The sequence below is a fragment of the Ammospiza nelsoni genome, chromosome 15, assembly GCF_027579445.1.
Source record: "Ammospiza nelsoni isolate bAmmNel1 chromosome 15, bAmmNel1.pri, whole genome shotgun sequence".
Classification (NCBI taxonomy): domain Eukaryota; kingdom Metazoa; phylum Chordata; class Aves; order Passeriformes; family Passerellidae; genus Ammospiza; species Ammospiza nelsoni.
Genome location: NC_080647.1, coordinates 6,069,854 through 6,084,769, shown reverse-complemented (window position 1 = coordinate 6,084,769; position 14,916 = coordinate 6,069,854). Strand labels below are relative to the sequence as shown.

General features: G+C 57.5%; 1 protein-coding gene across 1 annotated transcript in view; it reads left to right on the top strand.

Annotated features, from left to right (window-relative positions):
* The first annotated feature begins 6,912 nt into the window (after positions 1-6,912).
* The window catches only part of STARD8 (StAR related lipid transfer domain containing 8), a 40,951-nt gene continuing 32,947 nt past the window's right edge, over positions 6,913-14,916 (top strand). Inside the window, exons 1-2 of the mRNA XM_059482953.1 lie at positions 6,913-7,014; positions 9,181-9,214. Of these exons, the coding sequence (XP_059338936.1) occupies positions 6,970-7,014; positions 9,181-9,214 (79 nt within the window). The 5' untranslated portion in view covers positions 6,913-6,969. The remainder of the gene's footprint in view (positions 7,015-9,180; positions 9,215-14,916) is intronic.

The following is a 14,916-nucleotide window of genomic DNA, read 5'->3' as shown; positions in this document are numbered from 1 at the left end:
ATCCTTTAACAGTTGGTCTTACTACCCTGAGGGGTTTCTGCCCAAATAGGAGCTGGATTTGTGTTCATCCCCAGCAGAGCAGGGAGTGTGCCAGGGGTTCAGGGCAGATGTGTTCCCCCAAGGCCCTGCAGAGAGAAGAATCCTCCCTGGCCAGGGGAACTGGCACTGGCTGTTTTCTGTTTTCCTCTATGTTTTGTCTGGGCACTGTGGGCTTTTCTCTCAGCTCCTCCTGTGCCTGTGGGCCCAGAGGCTCCTGGCTGGGCTCCCTCACTGCAGTCTGTGCTCCTTGGGCAGCCTGTTCGTCTGTCAGCTCCCAGTGACACCTCTGCATCCCTCTGAGTGCCTGTGCTTACTCATGTGAGCATACTGCCCCTCAAGTCATCTGGTCCTGGTTATTTGGGCTGCAGAGAGCTCCAGGCTCCAGAGCCCTGGAGCAGAGCAGCTGTGGGGCCAGTGGAGCCATTGGAGCAGCCTTGTCCCCATGGCTGTTCTCCTTCCCCATCCCTATCTCTGTTCTTGTGCTTCCCACAGCTGCTGCAAGGCAGGAGCCTGATAAGCTCATTGATATCTATGAGAGAAAGGCAAAGGGTGAATTTCAGAGCTAAGCAAGAACTGCTGGAATTCACCAGGATTGTTTTCTGGTTCTTTTCAAGTCTTTTTCAGTGTTTTGTGTCACTGTCTCAGGATCATAAACAGAACATGCAATTATTTATCCTGGGCACTGATTTAAATCCTTCCTCTCCCCATAACTCAGCCCTCCCTTAGCAAAACCCGCGGGGCTGAGGTCTGGGCTGGGGCTGCTGCCTCTTCTTTCTCAGGGCTTTGGAATTCTTCCCAGCAGCAGGAACAGAAGCCTGAGCACAGGGTATGGGGACAGCCTGCTCTGCACCCTGCCTGCAGCCAGGATCTGTCCCCAAAAAAACCTCTTCTACCTCTTGGTTCCATTTGGGGTGGCAGCAGCTCAGCCCTGTGGCAAGGGCTGGGACAGGATCCCTCTCCAGGACCAGCCTGGCAGCCCCCGCGGCCACAGGGGGCGAAAGGAATTCGCTGTCACATAATGGGGCTTTGTGTGTGTGAGGGTTGGCATAAAGGGTTTTCTGAAGCTGCCTCAGAGCCTTTCCTGGCGTCCCCAAAGAAGGCTGGCAGTGGCACGTGGCTCCTGTCCAGCCTGGAAATATCCTGGGGCGTGGTGCCCAGGGGCACGGGATGGGCACTTGGTGTCCCTGAGCATGGAATGTCTCTCCTTGTCCATGCCTGAAGGAAAGCTCATCTTTGGGCAGTGGTTTTGACTGGACAGTGTCAAGGAAGATGTGCCTGATGCTGTTTGCTGTAAATCCTGCTCTGATGCTCCTTTCAGGGAGGAGCACCGTGTCCCTGCCAGTCCCCACTGCCTGCCTGTGCCCTGCGCCCCCTCAGCTCTGCTCTCAGGGTGCCCACAGGACCAGCCTGACTCTGGTGGGGTTTGACAGCAACCCCAGGCTCTGAGGGCACCTGGGCTCTGCACTGTGATGGATCCAGGCAGTGGGTCATGGTGGCAATCCTCTGGACACCCCAGAGTGCTGCAGTGTGACAAACTGGGCACTGGTGGGATTGCGAAAACCCCTGGGTCTGTCACCTCCCATCTGCTCTCGGCTGCATGCTTGGAGATCAGGGGATTTGATTTTGATTGTTGGCACCCAGGAGCTGTGGAGTCCCCCATCCTGTGTCCCAGTCCTGATGCCATGTCCCCAGCTCTGTCCAAGAAGCTGCACTGGACAGGGTTTACCTCTGGATTTGGGTGTGGGAAAATTGGAACACGAATGGCCCAACCCTGCACAAGTGAAGGGAGGCTGGTGTGAATTCATGCCACAGATTCAGCTTGCAGACACCTGCCCTTGAGGGAGCCAGCACTGCACCTGACAAGATTCCTCTGTCCTGGGAGTTAATCCCAACCCTTGGCCAGAATTAGGGCTGGGATCCTCCCCAGACAGCAGCTGTCACCAGAACTATGTGCAAAAATACCCAAGGAGCTCAGATGCAGTTTATTAAATGGCATTTCATGGTGCCAGCCAGAGGAGGGGTGTCCCTGTCACCTGTGGTTGTTTTTTAGCTGCTGAGTGTGCTGTGAGTGGCAGGTACCAGGGCTGAGGGTGAGTGTGAGTGTGAGTGCACACATGTGCTGCCAGCCCTCCCTGTGCCACCACAGGAGCCTCCCTGCTCCAGCTAATAATAAGAGCTGCTGCAATTCCTTGGGCTGCTCTGGTGCCTGCCTTGAAGGCAGAGGATTAATGTCCCAGGATTAATGTCCCAGCCAGGCTCCAGCAGCTCAGTGCTATTCCCAGGGGTAGGAAAAACTGCCTGGTGAGCATTCTGCTTATGTGCCCTTTTGTACTTCAAAATGCAGCCTGATTTATATTTCTTGCTTTCACAAAGGCATCTTGAAGGGAACTAGAGAGCAGTAGCAGCAGCTTTTTGTTGGAATTCTGTCCTGCATGGGAGTCTCTGTAAACACCCCCAGACAGTAACTCTTGGGTGCTTGAATACAAATGGAGTTAAAATTGAATGGGAATATGGCTCTCAAAAAAATCTGTTTCCTTCTATATCACTTGTGTTTATTAGTAATTTGTGTATCTTGTCTACAGTATCTCAGAAATGTCACCATTTCAGTTACGCTCTTTTATGTGCATTTAAATAGCCCCATGCTGAGCACAGTCCCAGGCCCCTGTTGAGCTCCCCAATCTTTCTGGCTCTGGGAACTGGGGCAGGAACACCCCCCAGCTGGTGCAGCAGAAATTCCCCAGAACTATCATGGACTGGTTTTTTTTTTTTTTTTTCAGTGAAACTGGGAGGTTCTGCCAGTCTGTGAGGATTAGTCAGCTGCAAAGTTTGTTTGGTTTTGTGTGTGCTAAATCAGTCGGTGTTTGTGAATTCTCTCACTGGTGTTTGCAAACTGGAGCATCCTGTGTGGGGAAATGTACAGAGCTGTCTGTGCCAGGACCCCTCAGGGGACAGGGAGTGCAGGAGGCTTCCTGGGAGTCCAGTGCACATCTGGGCTAAACAAAAGTGTCACTGGCTTTGGAAGGTGATGCTTCAGCAGGACACCAGTGCTGGGAGAGGGGACATCCCCCTGTGCTGCCCCAGCTCTTGGAAGGGGCATTCTGAGGGGATGCCATGGGCCTGGCTGGCTGCTCCATCCCTGTGGGATAGGGGATCGATGCCTTTGGCCCGGGAGGCTCTCCAGGGTACTGCCCTGCTCACCGGAGCGCTTCCTTCTGCCACAGGAGCTGCACGTGGGGATTAAGTAATTGCCTAATTGCCCGTCCCAGAGAGAAGCTTTCCCTCAGGGCTGGAGCTCCGGTGATGCAGCCTGTGGTTTGTGTGGCAATCATCGTGTGTCCTGAGCCCCCCCAGGGTGTCTGTGCCCGGCACATCCCACCCCTGAGCCACTGGAGACCGGAGCACATCGGGATTATTTTAAATGAGGAGCTTTTTAATGGAGAAACAGTGATGGCAAGTGGGCAGGGGGCTCACAGGTGGCCTGTGGGACCTCGGTATTGTCTTCTGCTGCCCTTGGCCATCTCTCAGTTGCCTTCTTGTGCTCTGCTCGTGGTGGTGCCTCTTTGGTGGCATCAGAGACATTTGTCCCATTGGGCTGGAGCTGGGCACGGAGCTCTGAGCAGGGCTGGCCCCACAGTGCAGCCCCAGCCCTGGGGAGCTATGGGGTGCCATGGGGTTCTGTGTGCTGGTACTTTCTGGGCACAGCCCTTGCTCGGGGGCACACAGAGGGGTTCAGCCCTGTCCTTGCCCTCTGTGCCTCCCCACTGCGGCAGTTTCCCCGTGTTCTCCCTCCCCCGTCCCTGTCTCACCGCCCTCATGGTGTCACAGCCCCAGCACCGCCAGCGCCCGCCCCGTGTCCGGCCTCGGGAGAAGAAAAGGGTCCCTGTTGCCGCTGTGCTGATGGGGAAACGCCAGCTCGGCGGGAGCTGCGCCCTTGCCAGCCTCGGGAAATGCTTGTGCCCGGCGGAAAGTGGAAAATCCCCGAAAATCCTCGTGTGCCGCGGGCTCGGGACTGGGCCGGCCCAGGGGAGGCCCCGCTCACAGCCCGCGGTGCCAGCGCGGCCTCTGCGGGGACCCGGCCCGGGCTGGCACTGATCCAGGTGACAGCCGCCACAGCAACAGCTCAGCGGCACTCAGAAATAGCCCTGGGCACGGGATCCTCCTTCCAGGGAATGATCTGCTGTGGGAAGAGGCTGTACCTGCCCTCCGAAATTCCGGCCCTGTCCTGTGACTTTCGGAGAAGGAGGGATGTGTGTGGCCGTGCTGGGGCTGGTTGGTGACATCCTGGTGTCCTGGGCACTGTGGGCAGCTCTTAGTGAATGTCTACAGGGTAACATTCTCCATAGAATCAGCTTCTTAAAATTAACTCAGGTTTAAAATGGGTTCTCATGTGGGTCTGAGGAGGATAGTGACACACACACATGCACACACACATATTTATTTATAGAATGAATGGATATTGCATTTGCTTGTCCTGTAAGCTCATCTGCAGAGTGGGTACATTAGGAATTTTGGGACGAGCCAAATGCAGCAGTAGGGTCAGTCCCCTGTCCACTCAGCAGAAATACCCATTTGGTGTGCACAGCTCCTGCCACCTCCCCATGGATCCAGTCCCCAGGAGCTATTCCTGCCAAGGACAGTGTCCTGGCACGCTGAGGAAGGATCCAAGATGTAGCATTACTGGAATGCTTTTGGGATGACCGGGTAGGAAGAAGCTACACAAGTATGCAGAAACCGCTGTGGTTTGTCTCCCAGGCCTGGGAAGGAGACAGCCTGCTTCTATTTGTGCTAGCTCGGCTTTTTTAGCTTCTGGAGGAAGTGGGAGAAGGACCCGATGCTGCTGGAGCCAGCAGGGGCAATTCTCTGGGTCCTGGCAGGGTTGTGGCTGAAGCAGCAGGACCTGTCCTGCTCCAGAACGCAGGGTGCTGAAGGCTGAGCCCCTGATGGGAACAGGAGCCCAGTGCCACCAAGCCTGGCAGTGCCTGCCTCTCTGAAGGGACAGTCCCTCCTGTGACAGCTGCCTTCAGCCTCACCCAGGCCCAGATGTCCCAGAGCCTGTGGAATCATTGAAGAGTCTCCTTGGACTCCCTGGAATGATGGTGCCAGAGCCTTTCACAGGACCCTGTGCTGGCAGTGCCCCTCCATGTCCTGGTCACGGTGGTGGTGCCCTGGCAGCCTGAGCCCCAGGACAGCAGTGCCCAGTGAGCTGAATGGGGATGGCTGGCAGTGAGCAGTGCCCCAGCTGCCTTCATCCCTGAAGGGGAGTATTTGCAAGTCCTTGGGGTAAAACTGCAGCTCTTGAGGCAGTGGTGGGTGAGTTAGGGTGGGCAGCAGCATTGGGCTTTACATCCTGTGGGGAAAATCCCTGCTAGGAGACGTGACCCTGGTGGGACACGTGCCACAGAGCCTGGGATTTTGAGGGAGGAGAAAAGAGATTGGTGTACAAAGCTTGTGCTGCCTTGGTGTCCCCAGCCCTGCTGGGGACATTAGTGGCCCAGTTACACCAGCAATGCAGGGGACAGGGCGAGGAGCTGCAGCTGGTGCCAAGGCTGGGAGCGGTGCCAGAGCCCGCTGAGGAATGAGTGAGGGAGAGATGGAAGGAGGCAGCTGGAGCCGGCGCCGGGACTGCTGCTGCTCCTGTGAACTCCATGGCTGCTGGGGCCATGGCAGGGCTGTGCCAGTGCCACCAGGGCACTGCTGCCACTCCAGGGCCCTGGTGCTGCTCAGGTCTGCTGGATCCTGGCAGTGCCTCATTCCATCCTCCCCAGGCAGGTACACCTGACATGGTTATGCCGTGGCCTTCCTGCTGTTTGTGCTTGCCTTGTCTCCCTTATCCTCAGGCTTTGGGGCCCCACACCCGGCCCTGGCCTGCCCTGACACGTGGCACTGGACACAGCTGCCACAGACACCAGCTGCTGGGGGTTGGGTACAGACGTGTCACATCCTGAGCAGAATCATTGTGCTCTGGCTCGTGTTTCTCCTGCAGGTCCTGTCAGACTGGAGCTGACACCAGCCCGAGATGGGCAGTGGGCAGGAGCGATGCCACTGGAGAGCCTGATGCCAGTCCAGGGTGGGTGACAGCCACCAAGGGTCCTTGGGAGCAGGGCCGAGCCCATACATCACTGTGGATCTGCTCGTTCTTGCTCCCTCCGAACTGCTGACACAAATCAGCAGTTTGTGGGGTGTTCTTGTGTGCCTGCAGGAAGAATCCTGGCCCAAGGGGCTGCGAGTTAGGGGCTGACACAAATGTTTGTGACTTGACCTTTTATTGTGGCGCTTGTGAACAAATGATGTTTGCAGAAGGCAGATAAGGAGCTGTGAATAGCTGGAGTGAAGGGCTCAGATATATATCTTGGCTGGGGGGGTTCCCCTGTGTTGTTTGCCCCCAGCAGGCTGGCCCTGGGTGACGCTGCTCTGCTGTGCCCGTGGCTCAGCAGCACCTGAGCATCCAGGGATGGCACCACGGCTGGGTACACCTTGTGCCGGCAGAGGAGAGCGCCAGGAGCTGCCAGCCAGCTCGGGCAGGACCCGAGTGACAATCTGAACCGTCCAGGGTTTGGGTTTCTAATGTCCTACATGTGCCTTTGACAGCCCAAACCCCCCTTCTCCCGCTCTGGCGTGCCGGTCACCCCTCGCCCCTTCCCACTGCCTGCGAATGGGAGCAGCTCGGGTGCGTTCCACGCAGGAAGGAAAGCCTGGAGCTGTTTAAAACTCGCAATCTTCAGGGAATTTCAATCGCGTCCAAGCCCGTTCCCAACCAACTGAATAACGGTGCAGGGTTTGAATGCTGGCCCGCCTCCGCCGCCGGCCGCTCCTCCCTCCGCGCCGCCCGCACCGGGCTCCGCAGGCTCCGCCGCCGCCGCGCTGCCATGGGGGTGCCGCGGGGGGCTCTCCCCGCGCTCTAGGGGGGTCTGCCGGGCCCCCCGGCACATCATGCCATTGCTGGACTTCTTCTGGGCTTGCTTCAAAAGAGCCAAGGTAGGGGAGCGCTGTGTCCGTCGCTGACACGCTCCGCTTTGCGAAGCCTCGGCAAGGGGCGCTGGGGACGCGTCCCCGGCGGTGTCGGCGGCTGCTCCGGGGGTGTCGTGCATGTGAGAGGGTTTAATTTTGGCTGGGCCATGTGTAGGTGCGCTGGTCCCTGTGCCCTGAGCTCGCCCGCTGCCCTGTCCTGGGTCACCGTGCCCCGGCAGCCCTGGGTGGGCAGGGGGCTGTGTGTGTCTGTCTGTCTCTGTGTCTGTCTGTCTGTGTTTTTGTGTGTGTGTGCCCACCCTCAGTCCCCCAAGGTGGTCAGCCCATGCCAGGAGCCTGCCTGTATGCCTGTATGGTGTGGTCAGGCTGGGACATCCTTCCCAGCCCAGAGGCTCAGGTCACCCGTGGCGTGGCTGTGGGACCGTGGCCAGCCTGGAGGGTCAGGGCAGCTCTGAGCAGGATGACAAAGGAGCAGCAAGGCCAAGGGCTCCCAGCTTTTCATTTCCTGCAGCAGCAGTTCTTATGGCGTGACATCTGAGGTTTTTCTTTAGGGTTTAATTCTTCATCTGTCCCATTAATAAACAACTCTCCCTGCCTCCTCCTGATCACTGTTGGTTTATTGTGTCCCAGCCTATGCAGTGTGGTGGGAGGTGAGCTGGGGAGATTGTGGAGTTATAGTTAGTGTGAATTTTGGGAGTTTCATATGGGAAAAGTGTTAAAATCCCTTTTCAGACAGTGCTGTACACCGGGCTGTGCTGGGTGAGTGGATCTGCTGTGGTGAAATGGATGTGGAATGCACGCTGTCCCCCCGGGCTTTCAGTGTGCAATGCTTAAAATAGTTGAGTCTAAAAATGACATTTGTGAAATTCATTGGTAATATTAGTGGCTGTCTTGTCCCTGCTGTCTCATCCCCGCTGTCTCTGGAGAGTTTAGCTGTCCTCATTAACCCTGTTTGTCCCTGTGTGCTGCCTGTTGGCATTGCCATCGTACTGGTGATGGCAGGGACAGTGACACTAGGTCCTGCATGGCCACAGGCACGGCTGCAGCTTGGGATGGCTCCAGCCTGGCCTGCACAGATTCTGGTACCCAGGGGTTTCAGCCTCCTTGGAAGCACCCAGCAGCCCCCTGCCTTCAGCCTGTGTCTTTGGCCCAATGTAGGGTCTGGTGGCCCAGCTGGCCAAGGCACCACCCTCCTTGCTGCTTTCAGTGGGCTCCTGTAGGGCTGAGCCTTCTGCCTCAGCCTGGACTCCTCTCCTCCCCATGCCAGCGCTGCTCAGCTGCTCACCACCAGCAGGCGAGGAATTCTCACCTTCCTTGCTGAGGAATTTCTTGAACAGGGAGAAACGTGCTGGGCTCTGTCTGTGGGATTAAAGCTTTCCAGGCTAAAAGAGGTGGATCTGTGGCTGCTGGAAGGTTTCATGGGAAAAGGAAGGTGTGGGAACAGATTGGGCAATGCCAAAGGATCCAGAGGAGCTGGGTGACCTCCCCTGTGGACAGGGGCACGCTGTGAGGTCCAGTCCTGGTGATGGCACCCCTTGGGGCAGGCAGGGCTGGGGAAGCACAGCAGCAGGGACATGGTTAAGCCTGGCTTCCCTGGGCCAGCTCAGCCCTGCTGCCCCGGCAGGAAGACGGGTCCTGGGTCCGTGGGAAAGCTGGGCTCATCCCGCAGCACATTCCTGCGGTGATCCCGCGGGGCAGCAGCACTGGAGGGGCTCAGTCTGCACCCAGACAGGGACAGGGGACCCTCCCGGGCTCTGGGTCACCTTGGGACCAGGAATGGGGACCTTCTGTCACTCCTCCACCTCTGCAAAGTGCTGCTGTGTCCCCAGTGCTGCCCTGCTGCTCTGAATCCCGTTTCTCGTGCTTCCCTCGGGAGCTGCGCTGGTGGGTGCCAGCTGGGCACAGCATCTTTGCCCAGTGCTCAGGGCCTTGGGAGTGGCAGTGGTGTTTTACAACCAGTGGGGTGATGCCCTTGGGAGAAGCCTTTGTCAGGCCCCAAGCATCATTGCTTGTTCCAGCTCTGGGTCAGCACTGCTGGTCTCAGGTCACTTCTGGGCACAGGGGAGGCTGGAGCAGGGGCCAAGCCCAGATGTGAGGGGCAGCATTTCACAAATGTGAGAATTAAAATGATTTTTAAAAATTATTTTTGTTTGTTTTCTTTCTTTCTTTTCACAGAAATTCACCTTGTTAGAAGATAAAAAAGATGCAGGTAAGCTGCAGCAATAATCTTTGGGGCAGGAGTGCCCTTGCTGTTAAACAAGGGCAGGTAGGCAGGGATCATGGGAAGAGGAATGTCCCTTTTGTGGGTTCTTCTGCCAGCAGTGTGATTTTCCCCCCAAAATATTATTTTCAAGAGAATATATTTGCAAAGGAACGTTGGTTCCTTTTCAAGTCCTCTTGTCTTTGTGGTGAGCAGCTTTGTGCTCAGCAGATAATGCCATGGAGAGCTCCAGAGCCTTGGCACTGCAGTGCCATGGGCAGGAAGGGCACCCCTGGCTCGGAGACCCCAGCTTTGTGTGCCTGGGGTGTCTCAGCCATGACTGTGGGGCAGGAGGGACTGGCAGTGCAGCTCAGGCTGATCCTGGGGGTTGTGCACGGCTGCTGCTGCCCTGATCAGACCCCTGCCAAGGTGGGGGCATGGGGTGGGGATGGGGCTGCCCTGCCATGAGGGGTTTGTGGGGGCTGGGGAGGCTGGAGGGGGTCTCTGGGAGCAAGAGGAGGAGGAGGAGGGGGAGGAAGGTGTGTGTGCCAGCAGGACCAGGAAGCAGGGATGGGGCTGTGGCAGGGGGGCAGAGGAGCCTTTCCTCATCCCACTGTTGGTGCCTTGGCGGTCTTTGTGCAGTGACACCCCCAGAGTCACACCTGTCTCATCCTACACAGGATGTCCCATGCCTCTGGTGGCCCTGGAAGTGGTGGCTCTGCTTCTTTGGGCACAGGGCTCAGGACATGCCCTGTGGATGACAGCTCTGGTGTTGGAGGTGGGTGCAGTGGGGCTGCCCACACTGCTGGCTGGAGCCCTGGCACCATGGAGAGGGAACATCCCTTCTCCCATCCCATGCAGGGAGCCCATGGGATGTGCCTGGGGATCTCCAGGCAGTTCCCTGCCCAAAGGGTGGTGCACTGAGGGCCTCTTGTTTTCATGCACGTAAGGGTGAAGTGAGCTCTGCGTCTGGCTGGTGAGAGCCCAGAGCACAGGAGAGCTCTGGGTAACAAAAGGTGCTTTGTGAGAGAGCCCCAGAGGTATCTTGGGTGGTCTCTGGCCCTTGCACGGGAGAGATTAAGAGCATAAAAGTCAAGAGTTAAAGAGCCCTATGGAAGGGAAGGGGCAGGGAAGGCTCCTATGGATCACACTGTGACTGGGATTTTGGGACAAAGAATGTTTTTAGGTTTTTTCCCCCTTGGTTAAAACTGCCTGTAGAATCCAGGTCTCTCCTGATGAAGGCTCAGTGGCACTCACATGACCCCTGCTGACACCTGCCTGTCACATGTCCCTGTCCCAGCTCTGGCTGCTGGAGGGATGGCTGGGCGGCCATGGGCTCTGGGGGCAGGAGGAGCAGGAGCCTTGTGTCCTAAGCAGCTGCAGAGTTTCTCACTGTGGGATTTGTCACCTGTGACTTGATGTGATGATGGAGCCATAGCAGCTCCTGGTGTCACTGTGACCTGCAGCAGCACAGTGCCTGGGGCAGGCTGGAGTTCTCCTTTTCCCATGAGCCAGCCTGCAGGGGGGTTGTGCCCTCCACTGGGAAGGGGCCAGGGCAGGTCCTGCTGTCCTCTTCACTCATTGTCCCCAGAAGATGCTCAGACAAAGGGAGCATTCAGGCCATGGGCTTGGGGACACCATTCCCTTATGATGATTTTCAGTCACTTTGGATGGGTGGCACGAGGACTTCAGCTCCTGACACAGTGGCATGGGGCAGGGTGGAGATGGTTCTGCTTTATCCCAGCAGCTCTTGGTGAAGTGTCTTGTCCATCAATTCCCAGAGCTTGCCTCTGACTTTTCCCCTTCAGCACTGCTGCTCTCCCAACACACCTGGCAAACTCCCTGAGCTGCTTTCCAGGCATGGACAGACCCACTCCCTGCCCCCTGTTTGGAGCTGTGGTTGTGCTGCCACAGCCCCTTCCCTGACCACTGGCTGGATGAAGTCATTAAAACACCGGGGTATGCCATGGCAGCTCCTGCAGTGATGGTGGAAAACAACTTGGATTTCATCTGCCTTCTTGGAGGTGACGTTCCAGCCATGGAGCACATGGGGACTTCTGTGTCCCTGCTCTCCCTCCTGCTGCCCTGCCCAACATCAAAGCCCTCCCTGGCCCACCCTGCAGCCCCCTTGGCTGCATGGGACACAGAGCCCCTGCACAGCCCCAGACTGAACCACTGGAACAATCCCAGCTGGGTCAGGTTTCCATGGGTTTCCTAACCCTCTGTTTCCTCTCCCCAGCATTCACTTCCCATGTATTGTTCTGGACTGAGCAGAAAGGAAAAGCTTGAAGAAAGGAAAGGCTCACAGCCTGGCCATGCACCTGAAAACTGCATCCTCAGACTAAATTTCTACCAACAGCAGCAGCAGGCCCCTCCAGAAGGGTTTGGGAGCTGCTCTGCCCATGTCATGGAGCAGTGGCTCCTCTTGCTGCTCAAGGACAGGGACAGAGCTGGTGGCTCCTGCCAGCACAGCCAGACAGTGGTGTCACAGTGGTGACATTGCAGCATTTCAGGGTGGGCTCCTGTGGCTGGATGTGCTGAACTAACAGGGAAAAGCAGCACAAGGGACTCGGCTGAACTTTTGCCCCTGCATGAAATAATAAGGTTGTATTTACTCAGCATCTGGATCACCGAAAATAACCTGCTAAATTTAGCTGTTGTTGATGTGTTGTCACAGCTGAGCTGTTCTTCTCTCCTTACACAAAAATCTCCTGCCCTGGCTTGGTGGGTTTGTGGCCTGAGCACGAGGCCCCCGTTCCTCACCTGACCTGAGCCCATGACTGTGGTTCCCTTGGTTTGGAGGCAGAAGCAGAGACTGGGATCTGATTTTGTCAGTCTGAATGTGTTGGAAGGGAGAGGGGCTGGGGCTGGCAGGCCCTGGGGTCTGTGGGTGTGCAGGGGCTGCTGCTGTTGGCACTGGGGCCATGCTCTGGCTGTGGCATCAGAGGGGACCCATGGAGTGAGTGGGATGCTGGATGTGGCAGCAGGGACCCGTTCTGGAACTCCTTGAGAAACTTGCTCTTACATGGTGGAAAAGGCAGTCATGGGGCTGGGCATGGGTCAGAGCGCTGGGAAGTAGAAAAGCTGAACCAAATGTGATTATTTGTGGGTTTGGTGGGACATGTGATGAGGGGATTCTGTGCTGCTCCTTCCTCTTCCTCTTCCCTGCCCTCCTGGGTTCAGGCTTGGCTGGTGAATCACCAGTTCTCATTCTTGTGTCCCTCTGCCTGTAAAATTGTGTAGCTCTGACCCCCTGATGACTGCTGCAGTGATAGAGACCCCTCCCCCAGCCCAGCTCCTTCCTTCTGGGCTTTAATTCCAGGGCTGGAAGTTTTCCCATTTCCTGTAGCTAACAAAATACAGATTCCCCCCTCTGGACAGCAGGATCTGCTCACAGGTTGGGGAATTTTCTTTGAAGGCCAGAAAGGAAGAGCCTGGGTCAGAGAGAAGGTTTTTCTGTGTTGGTGAGTTTCAGAGCACGTGGGAAGTGCAGGGAACGCGCTGGGAAAAGGCTCCTTTAGCCACTTCGTGCCCGGAGTGTCGCCAAATTTTTCCCATGGCAGCAAGGAGCGACTGAGACTGAACGGAAAGTAACTGCAGGCAGGAAAGTACATTTCTATCTGAATCCTCGGGTGGTTTGCATGAGACTGAAAGGAGCGAGAGGGAAGTTCCGAGTGCGGTCATTTCCCTGAAATTACCATGAGAAAATGCACTGAAAACTGGCGGAAAGGTTTGGTTTGGCAGTGGTTTTTCTTTGGTCAGATCTTGGACATGCAAACTGCCTTAACATGCACAGGAAGGTAATCCTTGTGCCTGAAGCAGCCCCTCAGTCCTTCTGGGCAAAGCTGGTGCACAGGGAGCAGGCATGGGGCTGTGGGAGCCTCCTGGGGCTGTGTGATGCTCACGGGAGTTTGTTTTCAAAGCCCGAGAGGTCAGATGGGGAAAAAGCAGTGTGAGGTGTTGGCAGGCCAGTCTGATCACGTTAATTCCTTCCCTTCTTAAGAAGAACCCCTGAGCCCTGCCCGGGAAACATCTGCCCGCCCCCGGGAGCGGAGGCGGCAGCGGAGCGAGGGTGACTCAGTTTTGGGGGGTGCAGGTGGAACACGTGGCTCAGCATCACCTTCACCTCGGGCCCTGGTGATGCCCGAGCCTGGGGGACGGGGCTGAGCGGGATCCCAGGTCCCGGGGATGCTGCGGGACCCCCGGGGCGAGCGGTTTCCTCGGCCGGAGGCGCGGCCGGGGGGGCTCCGCCGGGGCTGCGAGGAACGGGCGGAAGGGGAGCGGGCGTTCCCCAGAGCGGCCCCGGTCCCGTGCCCGCATCCCTGTGGGGGAGGAGCTGCAGCTGGGTCGGAGAGCGATGGGTCACCGGGACGGGGCCGGGGTCGCAGCTCCGCGCCGGGGCTCCGGGCGCTCCCTGGGGCTGCGGCTCCGCCGCGCCGCGGCCGCGGCTCCGTGCGGCAGAAGGCGGCGCGGGCGGGCAGGTGAGTGCGGGGCCGGGGCTGCGGGGCCAGCCCGGTGCGGGAGCTGCGATCAGCCCGGTGCGGGAGCTGCGATCAGCCCGGTGCGGGAGCTGCGATCAGCCCGGTGCGGGAGCTGCGATCAGCCCGGTGCGGGAGCTGCGATCAGCCCGGTGCGGGGGCTGCGATCAGCCCGGTGCGGGAGCTGCGATCAGCCCGGTGCGGGGGCTGCGATCAGCGCGGTGCGGGAGCTGCGATCAGCCCGGTGCGGGGCTGCGATCAGCCCGGTGCGGGAGCTGCGATCAGCCCGGTGTGGGCAGCGCTGGCAGCGGGGCCGGCGCGTTCCGTGCGCGGCGGGCGAGGGACGCGGCTGGCGCAGGGTGAGCTCCGTGCGGGTCAGTGCGGTGGATGCAGAGGGCAGAGCACAGACAGGGGATGCGGCTGACTGAGGAGCGCGGGCTCTGCTTTCCGTCCAAACCCGATTTTGGTGGTGTTCTGGGCCGTGCCCGGCTGTCTGTCGTGTCTGTGTGAAGCCGGTCACAAAGCCGAGGCGGGGACTGTTCTGAGCCGACTGGTAAAGCAAATGATCCACCCAAGAGTCGGTCAGATGACAAGGACTTCCACATTTCATCAAAGAAAAAGCATTATTTTGTATTTGATAACGTTTTAATGATGCTTGTATCAGTCATCTTGTCCAGGCTGTGAAAATGCTTAAGGAGTTTTTGTTCATTTGGAACTTGGGTGCTAAAACTGGTTTGATGTGGCTTGTAAAGATGCCTGTGATAACAGGGTGTGGGTAATGATCTTGAAAGCCATTTATTTTGGGATCTATGAAGGAGGAACTGCTGCTGCCTGGTTTCTCCATCGGCTGTGATGCTTAGTGAACAATTTCACCTCACACCTGGAGACTCATTCTTTCTGCTGATAAATGATCTCTTCAGGAATGGCCCAAATCACGCTGGATGGACGGGGGCAATTCCTCAGGGGTGAGAAGATAAACTTAATTTATTGTAGGCAAGGGGGAAGTCGAGTTCTCTAAAGATCTCCCACTGCCAGACCCCGTGCCAGTGACATTGCCTGTCTCAGAGCTGGCACATGTGGCAAGTTGCAGCCAGAAGCTGTTTGCCCCATGGGTCAGGGGGGACAGGATCTCTTGTAGGGGACAGGAGATTGTTCTGAGATCATCCACATGAGAGCAGGGAGCACAGATCCTCTCTGGGGTCTCCTGGAGGGTCTGTGGTTGCTCCCAGGAGC